Source organism: Oxyura jamaicensis, chromosome 5 (genome assembly GCF_011077185.1).
Source record: "Oxyura jamaicensis isolate SHBP4307 breed ruddy duck chromosome 5, BPBGC_Ojam_1.0, whole genome shotgun sequence".
Lineage (NCBI taxonomy): Eukaryota > Metazoa > Chordata > Aves > Anseriformes > Anatidae > Oxyura > Oxyura jamaicensis.
In genome coordinates, this window is record NC_048897.1 from 32,087,276 (window position 1) to 32,100,670 (window position 13,395).

At 49.7% G+C, this 13,395-nt stretch overlaps 1 protein-coding gene across 1 annotated transcript; it reads right to left on the bottom strand.

Moving 5' to 3' along the window:
• Positions 1-4,296: 4,296 nt before the first annotated feature.
• Positions 4,297-11,464, bottom strand: ZDHHC22 (zinc finger DHHC-type palmitoyltransferase 22). Its single transcript, XM_035328316.1, has 2 exons — positions 10,504-11,464; positions 4,297-6,276 (listed from the first exon to the last, which is right to left on the bottom strand). The coding sequence occupies exons 1-2, from the start codon at positions 11,063-11,065 to the stop codon at positions 6,011-6,013; spliced, it is 828 nt and encodes a 275-aa protein (XP_035184207.1). The 5' UTR covers positions 11,066-11,464; the 3' UTR covers positions 4,297-6,010.
• Positions 11,465-13,395: the final 1,931 nt, after the last annotated feature.

A 13,395-nucleotide genomic window follows, 5' to 3' on the forward strand; every position in this document is an offset into this window, starting at 1 on the left:
TCCATGAACTATATGGCTGGTAGCTTAGAACCTTGTTACCATCTTTGCATTCTGTAGTCAGTCCCCTTTATTTTCTTACACCTGATATTAAGGCTCCTCTGTGGTCTCCAGCAGTTCTGGATGACAAATGACATCATTCCTTGATAACAGCCTCCATCACAGGGCTGCATTCAGCATTTGATTGTTAACTTTCAGGACGCTCACTTGGGGTCCACTGTGTTAACCCCCTTGCAGATATAAGATTTTTAATGGTACCATGATGGCAAATCAATCTATTGCATTTTCAGCAGTCTGATAATAGGTAGGTTCAAGTCTTCACCACTTATCTAACATAAGCAGCTGAAAGACTGACCTGACATCTAATGGAAACCTTCCAGCTAGGCATGAAAATAGCCTGAATCTGGGAATGACTGGTGGCAGGGAGAGACTGAGCAAAACAACTGAATGACACGTCAGAGTATAGGCATTCCCAATAGCCTGTGGATAGGAAATTCAGGTTGATAACTATTCAAGATTAAGGTAGATTAGCAGCAATGCCAAGAAAATCAGTCACAGACAAATGAAACTTTCCCATCCTCATTGAACACAAGGTGAGTCTTTTCTTGTACACGCAGAGCTGACTACTGCCATCCACCCCTTTGCCACTTTTAAAGTAAACGGATGCAATGTGCTCCTTGTGGTTTTAATTTATATCAGTTCTGGAACTACTGTTAAGGTGCCTGCCAACATATTAAATGAGGCCCTGTGCAAAGTGCTTGACACTAGCACTTGAGAACTTGTATTTTTTTTATTTATAAATGTGAGGGGAGACTACAAGATGCTGACTCCAAAAGCCTTAATGGACATAGCCTGCATGAGTGCCAGCATCATTTGCCAGCTGGATCCCGAAGGGTACCTGTCCAGGTTCTGGCTGGGCTAGAGTTAATTTTCTTCCTAGTAGCTGGCACAGTGCTGAGTTTTGAATTTAGGATGAGAATAATGCTGATAACATGCCAATGTTTTAGTTCTTGCTCGGTGCTCACACAGAGCCAAGGGCTTTTTGGCTTGTCACACCGCCCTGCCAGTGAGGAGGCTGGGGGTGCACAAGGAGGTGGAGGGGACACAAACAGGACAGGTGACCCAGACTGGCCACAGGGATGTCCCACACCACAAGGAGTCATGCTGAGCAATAAAGGTGGGGGGGGCAGGTTGGCGGTGGGGTTGTGTGTGTTATTATTAGGGTTTTGCTCGACATCGGTCAGCATGTGGTGAGCAATTGCATTGTGAATTGCTTGCTTTGTATATTCTTTTATCATTGTTGTCCCTTTTTACCTTTTTTTTTTTTTCTCCCCTGATTCTCTCCCCTGTCCCGCTGTGGGGTGAGTGAATGGCTGCATGGTGCTTCGCTGCCTGCTGGGTTAAACCCCTCTAGCATCCAAATCCAACTCCTGCATTTTGTAGTGCAGATGAGGAAGCTGGCTGGACAATTTCATAAGAGGTCAGAAGCACTCACTGGTCCATATTTGATGACTTTTGGTGTAAGCTCCAAGCGCTCTTTATTCCCCTGGCTCTCTGGAAAAGAACTGGAAAAGCAGAGAACCCACATTTGGGGACACAGTGGTTAGAGAACCTCTTGCTGTTTGTTATTGTGTTGCTTGACATCATGATTCAATCAAATTAAATATCAAGAAGGACACAGAGATTCCATATATGCATTATGTTTTCTTCTCCATTTATTTATTTATATCAAACAAGTAGGTCATTGCTCTACTCCAACCATGATATTTTTGACTAGTCTCTAAATAACTTGAAGAGAACTGCTAGTATATAGATTCTTCGCTTGCTACTTACAACTTCTAGCCATTGAGCATATGCTTGTAGCATCATTTATTGTTCAATTGAGAAAAGCTCTTTCAGCTCTGCTAGGGCTTTGTGGTTTGTGTTATTTTATTTTTTCTCTTCATAAAAATGATTAAAAATGAGATTTCTCGGGCTGGACTTTCTCTGCATCCTTTCAGTCAACAATCAATGAAGACAACTTGAATTGTGTTGCCATACCTCCTACCACCTCCTGGACATCAGTGCATCTTCCCTACCAACATAAAATCACTTCTGCTCTCAATGGGGCCACTTTCTCTGATTGCTCTCCACCAACTGTTATAAAGATAGCTGCCCTAATCTCTGACCTTGGCTTTTCTTTCCCTCACTCCAGGACTGTCCGTCCTCCTCCGGCTATCTTCTTACAGCTAATGAGTCTCTTCATTCATTTATTCCGTCTCCTTGCAAGTATTTTTAGACTGTGATCATCTCCCTTGAGTTAGCTATTTCTTAAAGATGATAAATGCTCTTTCACACTACCTTTTCTCATATCTTCCCAGTGCCTTATTACTTGGGACTCTTCATATTTTAACTCTGTATTATCTGCATATATCCAGTGAAGACCTTTTGCATGCAGGCCTCGAGGGCTGCCCAATACTGTGGTATGAAAAGGAGCACTGCCCACTTCTTATTTTGTATGAGATTCTCACTATATGCAAGAACAGCCTTCTATTGGTTTACTTCATGTTTTCGTTCCTCAGTTTGCTTTACATTGTCATTGCAAAGGATTCTGAGGCCTTAGAGGTGGCACTTCTTTTTTCAGATAGCCACACTTAAAATAGACAAGCCATTCAGCATAAGTTTCTGGGGCAAGGACTTAGGCAACAGGAAGATTTTCCTTCAACCATTAGCATTATCAGAGAAGAACTGGTGTTTATCTGATTTTCCAAAGTCCACAAAAGCCTGAAATGCTTTATTTTAAAAAATATTAGAAGTATTTAGACATTGTCACAAGAAATGGTGCTCTGAAATATTTTTGCTATTGCAGCTGCTATTTAATAAAATGCAGATGATAAGTAATGGGTTTCTAAGCACAGAAAATGGGAAACTTATTTTTTACCCTTACAAAACTTTAGAGCCATCAAGCATATTTAGCCAAGAATTTGTGACATTGCCATCAAGCTAAGCCTTCATTTACTAATTCACAGCTAAGAGCAAAAGTTCTGTTTGGAGCTGTTGAGCTTTTTCTTCCCAAGGATTTCTACAAGAGAATTCACAGGTATGAGTGTGAAGGGATGTCAGGGCAGCTGGACAGATAAAGAGCTGCTTTCTTTCAGCTGTTCCTGCAGAACTACTGCTCTGCCCCAAACAGGGCAGTGCACACAGCTGGGAATGAACAGAGAAATAAGCCAATATGCAGGGTCACAGTAATGTTACATTTTTATAGCTCTTTTCATCCCAAAGGATCATAACTGTAAAGGTTGCATACATCGGCAAGTCCCACCGCTGCTGCTGAAATCCAGCTGCCTGCTGCAGAGGAAGTGTTCAGCTGCATGAAATGGCGACACAGTGATTTGCAGTCAGGAGCACAGGTGTCTGAATGTTCCTGGAGAAATGTAATTGGGTGAAGAATAATTTCGGAGAACCGTGCTGTGGCTGCTCAAATTGGGATCCCTCTGGGCTTCAGCAAGGAGCGAGACTTTGCGGTGAGGGCAGACAGCTCTGACCCTGACACAGGCCGGGCACAATCCAGCACTGGTGTGAAGAGGCAGCGGGCTTCATGGGCAGCTAACACTGTTGCCTGCAAGGGGGCTGTCCTTGCAGGTGTTCCACCAAAACCGTGAGCTGTCCATGCCCTCCCAAATAGCTCACCCCCCGAGGCAGCAGCTCCAAGTGCCGCAAGCTGCCCAAACTGCAGCATCAATCAAGTGCCAACAGCAGAGGGCAAGGATGTCAAAACATAATTTGTGCTGACGTGAGGAAGCTGCTGGCTGAAATCTTGGGAGCCTGTTGCCTTTAGAAGTATCTGAAAAACAAGTTGCATCAACCGGTCTGGGGAACGAGAATCAGCCTGGAGGCTGTCCAAGGCAAGGTGCGTGGCACCAAGTGCTGGCTCAGCTTCCAGCGACAAGGTGACTGTCTGCTCACCTTGATGCCACCTTATCAGTAAGGAATAATTTACTTTGAGATGCTGTTTGTGGGCAACGATAATACCTTAATTTTCCTGTAGCTTTCCATTGAGGTTTGTAGTGTAATTTATAAATAGCAATTAGAATGGGTGTCCAAGTTGCTTGTTAGATGCATTTTTAGATTGGGTCATTACATTAAAGTAGAAAGGATGAAAGGACTTGTCTAAAATCATATGATGAATTATTGGCAAACCAATAAGAAAATCCTGACTTTTTTCCTTCAAAGCATTTGTGTATGTGGTGACAAACGTAGCTACTGCCATGTACAAAGACATCTAATGAACTGTTAAAAAGCACAATACAGCTAACATAAAAAGTCAAAACGCTTTTTATTGTTCACTGTTAGTGAAAATACAGCATATTACACATGGAAACAATGGTGCATTCATGCGAACACAGTGTGGAAGGGCTTATATACTACAAGTTTTAATTATCTAGCTAGGGTTTGTTTTTTTCAGTATATTTTCATGGTTATTCTGCTCATCACAACAGACTTTGTTATTGATCCAGACGTGTATGCGAGTGCGAAGCGGTGAAGGACAGTTACAAGGCCTATAGGACTGCGTGCTTCTGCTGTGGCTCATGAGAAATGCAAGAACACGAGCAGGTGCACTCCTCTATCTGGGATGCACTAAGAGCATTTTGGAGGAAGCAAAACACATTTTTCACGGCTTATCAGCATACTCCCCAGCTTATTAAAGAGAAGCAATGGATTCCTACCCACCCCACATAACTTGATGAGTTTTACCAAAACAGTGGCTTCTTGTTGCAGCTGCTGGGCAGTCAGTCCAGCACTGTGATCCGGGTCAAGAAGTCATGGCATCCTTTCTTAAGGCACCTATTAGCATAGGATCTCAGCACTGATCTCAGGGGCTGTTGCTGCAACTGGAAAACAACTGACACATTAGGCTGATTAATCCCTGTAGTAATTCCATTAACCTCCTTAATGGAGTTATAACATGGATGAATTTACCCCTCTGCAGCAATGCGAGAGAGAATTGCCCTGGAGAGCCGGTAAATACGGTGTGGCAGGGATGTCTGAGGTAATTTTTTTATTATTTTTATTTTTTGGTTTTAGTGCAAGGTGAAGCGTGCTGATCAGCTGGAAAACCTCCGTGTCCTCTGGTATGCTGAGCTCCTCACAGCACTGTTGGTGCAGGGGGCTCGGGCTCACCCGCAGGGCTCCTGGCACCCCGGCACCTCACCAGGCATGCAGTTCCCTCTCTCACTCACACACAGAGCCTGATGATACAGCTTCTCAGACACCGCCTTTCTATTCACCTTGGCGGTTTCCTCTCCCTGCACCTCTCTGCCTGAGGCTGATTTATCTGCTCGCTGCTCCCTGCCAGGAGGGCAGCCTGGCCTGGGCCATGTCCCCGGGCACAGGACTACTGACAGCAGCCAGCAGAGCTGCTGTCCTGGCGTGGGCTGCGTAGGGAGCAGGTCGAGGCAGAAGTGGAGAAATGCTGGATTTCTCTCCATTTTCCTCCTGCTTTCCTAGCCTGTGGAGAGAAGGTCTGCGTGCTGCCAAGCCACGTGCCTCGCCCGCCCCTACAGTGGTTCAGTCGCACCGCAGCTCTGTCAGTAACGGCTTCTCAGTGCTGGGAAGTTACCTCAAGTACAGAAGAGCCAAAGGCAGCCTGCAAGCCCCTCCTGAGGAGCAGAGGCTGTTTGTGCAGCTACCGCAACAGCCCAGGCCCTCTGAAAGCTCCCACATGGCCTGTCAGGGAGCATGCAGGGCGTCTGAGGGGGCTTGGGGGGGCCTGGCCGGTTTCTCTGCTAGTTCAAAGCCTGTTGCCGCATTCGCAGGTGCAGTGATGGGGCTAATAAGCTGCGGTATCTCTTCATCTATGTGGTTTGTGATCTCTGTGTTAATACGCTGAGCTGATTCTGCCTGACTGCCACCCCTTCCTCCCACGGAGGCCGCAGTGCCGAGGGGATGGAGTGGCCCAGCTCCTCGGCGATCCCGCAGGCAGGGGGAGAGCAGGGGAGGTGTTGCCTGCATGGGATGCGTGCGTGCAGGGTTATTTCCCTTTCTGCCTACGGTAGTCACTTCCCACGTTCAGCACAGGGATGAGAAGTCCTAGCAGCCACCTTTTGCCAAAGACCTCCCGCAGGTTCTCCCTCCAGGGCCGGGCTCTCACCACCATCCCTTTCCGCACCTGGTACCGCGTCTGCCCGCGTAAGATCAGCAGCATCTGGTGGCAGCAGAAGCCGGCACAGGCCAGTCCGATCCCGAGCCAGAGGTAGAGCATGAGGATGACAAACATCTCAGAGCTGAGGAGAGCTCCTGCAGACCAAGAGACAGGGAGAGAGTCAAAGAAAGGTTTTAGGCACCCCTCACGTGTCAGCGTCACACGCAGCCCCGACAAGCTGGCTGGCCCTATTTAGCAGCCGTACCAGTGGTGAGTTAGGAGAAAGGCAGGGTGGTTGCTCTAACTGCACAAAATAGTTTTATTTGTAGTGCCTTTATGCAATGAACCCCACCAGGGAGGTGCTAACATGGTGACGGTCTCTGTAGACTTCTATTTTTCTGTTAACGTGAGGATCTGGAGTTCAGGGCAAACTCAGCCCGAAGTGAAAAGCATTTATAAGAATTTAGCTCTATTTTGAAGAATTATTAAATTATTTAGGGGTCTGCCTGCTGATCACAGGGAATCTGGAAAGTCTAGATTCCTTTTGAAAGGAGATGTGGGTCCTACAGCAAGTAGATGCTTCCAGAAGCCTTACTGTGTGCGTTAATACTAGACAGAATGATTTGGAGTTCATCACATACCTACGTATAATCTATCTATCTACCTACCTATTCTATATATAATATGTATCTACATAATACACAAGATGATAAAAAAAAATCAGTAATGACTTTCCTACCATCATGCAAATGCAGTTTGCATATGAACACAAGAAACTGAAACAGAAAACTTCAAAATGCAATCCAAATTCATTTTTTAAAGCTGCTGCTAGAATACTCCAGAAATTTTGTAGATCTAAAACTTGTAATTCAACAGTTTTTGTTGTGTATGTTTATGCTGAATGTATTTATATAAAAATATTCTGTGGGCCCTTTCCTCGGCAATGATTTTAGAGCTCCTTCTGGAAAATAAGTATAATAGCAGTTATCACCGAGTGACCTTTTGGTGTGTAGGCAGATCTAAACCCATTGAAATAATATTCTCTCTGTGTGCGTATGACTGAGTACACACATATTTTATATATATTGATATATTATTAAACACCCGTATTTGCACACAGGCACAAAAAGAAATGAAATATGTGTCACTACTTGTACAAATGGCCAGTATTATCTCTCTGGTTCCCGTGAGGTTAAAAATGAAAAAGCTGCTGCGTGCTGCCTTCCCTCTGGAGGAGCACAGGGCTGGTGTGAGCTCTGGTCGCCCCACGCCGGTGAGAATCCCCCCCCATTCCCAGGAGAGACGTGCTCCAGAGCGGGGATTGCGTGCCAGGGGAGGTGTGCACGGCTGCTTCATGTTTTAAATTCAATAATGGGGGGGGGCTGGATAGGCACCTCTTGCTTCTCTTATACAGAAGGCCATGGTAGGTGGTGTCACCTGGCTCTGTGGTCTGTGAATCCCAGCCTCTCCAGCTGGCAGTGTGGGCAGCAAGCGGCTGGGGCTGACCCATGACGGGCACTCACGCTTTGGGCTCGGCTGGCAGGCCCCTCTGAGGATGATTCGTAAGGACACTGACTACGACCTCGAGCTGTCAGAGATTGTTCTCACTTGAAAAAGGCACCAGAGTCAATCAATTTTCATTCTAAATGCAGAGTCATCTTTCCCTTCTCATTAGATCCCATTCAGCTCAGTGGGCTTCGTGTGCAATACAGCATGGGGAGAACAACCCCCCTAGGATGATGACAAATCCTCAGACCAATTCTGTCGGAATAACTTAGGGCATCAGATGGGAAGTCCAGAGCTAAATTTGGGTTTCTCTGCCCTTCTTCTGCTGGACCTGAGCGTGACAGGCATGTGTTCCCTTCTGCAGCTGACATTCAGATGGGATGTAGAGAGAGACAGCTATTTTCTTTAGAGCCTTTGGAAGAGAAAGCCATAAGCTTTATTTCTATGAGCTGCTGAAATTCAACATCAAGTAAGTAATTACCCTTGTTCTTCCCCTTGCAAATATTAAACATATCTCAGCCATACTTTCCAGATATGTGAATTTTTTAACCTGATTTTCGGGTTACCCACAGAAAGCATTTTCTATCATTTCTTTGTGGATCCAGTCTGACCTGTACTTACAAAAGTACTCTCCATTTGTCCCTCCTCACCACGGTCCATTTTAGTCTGGGATCCACTTTTGTTCTAACTGACCTGATGTGATCTCGAGCTTATTGCCATACATTATCTTTGCCAGAAAAGCTGAATCACAAGCTGAAATTATAGACCCTGGGTCAGACTCTGAATTTCATGCCTGAGCTCAGTCTGGGCAGAACAAGCCAAGTGAAAATTTTCCCAGCATGGAAGCAGGATTCACTCAGTTGACTTAAGACCAGCAGATTCACCTTTTGTTCTCTTTCACTCCTCCCCAGTGTCAAGGGCACGCTGGAGAAGAGGAAAGGTAAAGTTTTTTTTTCTCTGTTATAGCAATGCTCTCTTTGGATCCTACCACAAACCATAAGTTACGTTAGCTGCATAAGAGAAAGACTATGTGGACAATCCTCCCAGGCTGTGTTTCTCTTTCCTGAACTGGAGGTTGAACGTGCTGGGGGGACGCCAGAGGGCCCTTCCTCCCCAGGAGCGAAGACACCACTTGCCTGTGTATTGCTGCATGCTCTCACCCTGACCAAGGCAGAAATTGGGTGGGAGCTGGGTGCTGGTGCCTCTTGAAGGCTTCCAAGCTCCCTGCCCTGTCATGTCCCACTCAAACACTGCCAACATGCCCTTGTTGGCACTGCAATTGCTGACATCAGAGCTGGGGCACTTCAGTGGCTCTTCAGACACATGCCGGGACCCAGCTCAGTGCAGATGAGCCCAGAGAATCAGGGAGAGAGAACTAATTCTTTGATAATCTCCTCCCACATCCCTGCTCCCCCTTCCAGGCTGATGTGCCGAGCAGAGCTTAGGCACTGGGGAAAATCATGCCCAGTGTTTTTAATGTTACCAAAGCTAGCATTATTCACAAAAATTCTTCTACTTGGAAAAATGACTCCATAAAAATGTCATGGCAGGATTTCATGTTTATTGTCTCTCGGTGATTACCATGACAAATCTGCTCATTTGCCAAGTAGAGAGATATTTGTTTGTTTTCAGACGGCAACCCTGCAAACCCAGCCTGGAATCCAAAAAGCAAGCTGGGGCTTCTCTGGCTCTTGTACTACCAGCACTGGAGATCCCACACTCAGATCATAATCAACACTTCTGGTGGTGGTGCACGAGCCAAAACAGACTCTGGGCCCTTCTTACTGAGCTCGGCTGAATCTGCAAAGCTAAAATATATGGAGTACCTATTTTAGGCTAACGAAAGCTGATCTGAGTGTGCTAGGCATGAGCTGCATGTGGGGGAAAATGACATTTTTCTGCTGTCACTTTCAGGACAGAAAAACAGTCTACACTGTCTGCAGAGTCGCTTCTCCCAGCACAGGTTTTATCTGGCTCTTAGGTTTGGACAGAGAAAGGGAGGAGGTTGGAGGGTTTGGGGGCATGTTGGCAGGTGAAGAGATGAGGCTGGGAGAGTGGGGGAAGAGTTATGGGAGCAAAATCAGGAGAAGGAAGGGGAAGGTTTGGGGAGATTCACAGGAGGACAGGAAGAGAGGGGGAACTGGGAGAAGCAGAAGGAAGGGTAAGGATGGTGAAAGGAAGAGAGTTTTGCTTTGGCTGCAGAGCTCTTCCAGAGTACAGGCACAGAGAATTTCTCCTGGTTCTCTGTGGAGCTGTGTCCCAGTCTAAGGTCAGGATCATATCATGTTTATAAACTCCCCACTTGGTCTCTGTTGCCTGAACCCAAATTCTCCGTGCTGGAAGGACGGCAAGGTCTCAGTAAGTTTGTGCTGAAGGGAGACAGGAGATAGGTGATGGTGAATGGAGTGGGGCTGTGGACCTGGATGGGAATATTTCTGCTGGGATGTGGAGGATCTGCAGACTTGCAGGCAATGAAAACCCACAGAACCCCCACTCCTGCCCATGGGACAGGCAGAAGGTTCCCCTCACCTACAGTTTGTTCAATGAGTGAAATCTCCCTCCTCTGTCTCAATGCAACACTACCTGGACGACAGACAGCCCTATTCCATCACCAGCCAGCTGGTTATGGGGTGTTTTCCAGTGTCTAATGCATTACAAACAGGGCTGCAGCTGTACCCTGGAGTGGGTCCCAGCGTCTATTTCAAAGCACAGCCCTGTGCAAAGTGTCCCTAGACACCAAAGAGGGGTCTGTTGAACACAGGCAGTTCTCCCATGTGCCCATTCCCCCCTCTACCAGCCCCACATGCAGCCACCAGGGGAAGAGCACGACCCCCGCCCCAGGGCCCTGCTCCCACCTCCGAGGGAGGACTCCTTACCTGAGAAGAACTGGCTGATGGAGTGAGGCAGAAGGGTGAGGAAGGCCAGCGGGCTTGCGAAGGACATGGAGAGTGCCGCAGAAATGTAAGCCATGCCTGCCACCAGGGAGTCGAGGCAAGCCAGGGAGGTGTAGAGGCAGAACATGATGAAGTTCCGCATGTTCCTGCTCCCGATGCAGTTCCCTGTGAAGAAACAGTGGTGGTCATGCCTCTGGGTGACTCTGGCACACAGTCTACAGAAGTGAGTGCTGGGCAGGGCTGAGCCAGGGGACCTGCTTCCATCCAGCCAGTCCGCCACCACTTCGGCTCCTTCGCCCAAGTTTAAGCCCTTGCCTGAGTCCTCGGGGGAGCTCTGGATCACGAGGACGTAGTTGCCCAGGGCATTAGCTGAGAGGAAGAGGAAGAGGGCCCCATGCAGCAGAGCAGGAGAGAAAAGTGGGGTGGTGGAAGGGTCTCTGAACATGCTGGGGATGAAGAGAAAGATCTGGAGGACGAAGGTCACTAGGGAGATGCACAAGAAGTAGGCTGGAGCAACAACATTGAGCAACCTGAGAACTAGCATTGCGGATTACGTTCCTGCAGGGGAGAGCAAGGAGAGGACGAACATCACCGCTCCGGCCGCACACTTCATCCTTCCATTTCCAGCCGGCTCCCCGTCCCCGCTCGGCTCCGGGAAATGCCCCGGGTGGGGGGGCGGGGGGGAGGGGGGGGGGCAGCTCTCCCTCGCCGCCTCCCCGCGGCACCGGCGGCCCCGGGACAAGCGGGCAGCCCCCGGGCACCCCCGGGCAGCCCCCGGGCAGCCGCCGCTCCCCGGCCCCGGCGGGCTGCGGGGACTGGAGGGGCAGAGCCGGCGGCTCCCGCCGTGTGCCTGCTCGCCGAGCAGAGTCCCTCTGCCAGGCAGGGTCAGTTTTGGTATTGCATGAGAGGAAAAAAGGTGGTGCTGGAGGAGGGGGGAGTGAGCCGGGAGGGGGGGGGGAGGGGGGGAGGAGAAGGGGAGGGGGGAGAGGTTGCTCTAATCCACTGCAATACGGATCAAATCCGATGCTCTAATTTATCCTTTAAAGCCACGGATCTACAGATTACCTCTCTGACCGCTGCCCTGCTCTGCACAAAATTAGAAAACGCACCGAACAGCTGGGCAAGTGCCGCCCGGATGCAACCTGCGGCGCCGGGCTACCGAGCCGGGGCGGCCCCGCAGCCGCAGCCGCGGCTCCGGCCGGGCACGGAGCATCTCCGGCGGCCGCCCGGGCTCCCTGGGGCTCCCTGGGCTCCCCCCCCCCGGGTTCCCCGGGCTCAGCCGGCACCCCGCGGAGCCAGGAAAGGCCGGGGGACCGGGGGCAGCGCGGAGCCAGCCCGGCACCCCCGGCACCCCCCGCCGGCAGCCCCAGGGGTCTGCAGAGCCCCGGGGGGGTCTGGCACCCGCCGCACGCCGCCACCTTGCGGTCCCCTTGTCCCCGGCGAGGCTGTCTGGCACCCGCGGAGCCGCCGACACCGCCCCCGGCCAGGCCGACCCCCCCGCGGCAGCCGCCCCTTCCCCTTGTCCCCCCTCCGTGTCCCCTCCGTGTCCCTTCGGTGTCCCCCCCGTGTCCCCGCCGCTCCCCGTCCAGCACCACCGGCTCCGTGCTCCCTCCCCCGGTGCTCCCCCGACGCCCCGGCTGGAGCCAGCACCTGAGGCAAGGGGAAATTCGGGGGCTGGGGGGGTTGTCCCCGCCGGTCCGAGGCCTGCCTGGGTTTGCGGGACCCCCCCCAAATAAAGCGGGTGGCTGCCAGGCAAGGCTTTGGGTGGCCGGGCAGCATGGCGCGCTGGTGGCAGCAGTATTTCCCTCTGGCAGCTGCATGCCCTCGGCCCCCCGTGCCCACCCACGCAGCCCCGGTGCTGTCTCCACGGGCGCTGTGCGCAGCCCCTCGCTCTCCCGCACACCTACATGCCCCCAGCAGCTCCGGGGGAGAGCATCCCCGTCTCCCTGCTCAGAAGAGCCACCCGTGGCAGGGAAAGGGGAGCGAAGAGGGCAGCGGGGCTGCGACAACATTTCTGGAGACATTCAGGCTTTGCACTGGTCAAAAGTCAGAAAAAGGTGGCTTTAGCCTAATTGTAGGTCCTAGGCTTACTGACCAACCCCTCAGCACACCCAGTAACAGGCTCTGCTTCTCCAGGAGAGACTCCCCCTTTGCCTGAATATAGAGAGCAAAATTACAATGTGTTTCATGTTGCATTGTCTAAGGAGAGACCTGGAGGAGAGAGGGGCTGCGTTTGTCTCCTGCACGTGGACCAGCACCAGGTCGGTGGCAGCAACCAAGTTCAAGGGTCCTTTATCAGAGATATTTTTTTTCCACCAGATAACTTTCATGATTCAACATTTCTGAGAAAAACGGTGGCAATAAGAAAAGCGAGTGCAAACCAAGCCTGTAGGCACTGGATCTGCAGTGACGAGCAACTAAGAAACACCTTCAGCAGAACTGGAGGTAAAGCTGCTCTGAACCGATCTAGTTCTCACTCCCACCTCCCTCATTCTTCTGTCACAATTACTGAGAATAAAAATCCTCCAATATTCCCGCAGCTCATCAATTTAAAGTAGAGTGAGCCTTGCAATAAAGATACGTGACCCAGCCAGGATTTTATCTTTCAATAATTAGGCAGTGTTTTTTCCATATTTTAACAGCTTACATCAAAATAATAAATAATAATAATAAAAACACCACAGAAATCTTTTCATGTAATGAAGAGCTCTTAGACTGAAGGGACTGCATCTCATGAAAGCAATTAATCTTTCCTGTATAGGGGGCATAATAAGCTGCAGCCAAAGGGAGTGGGGGAAAGAGGAAGGAAGGAAGGAAGGAAGGAAGGAAGGAAGGAAGGAAGGAAGGAAGGAAGGAAGGAAGGAAGGAAGCAAG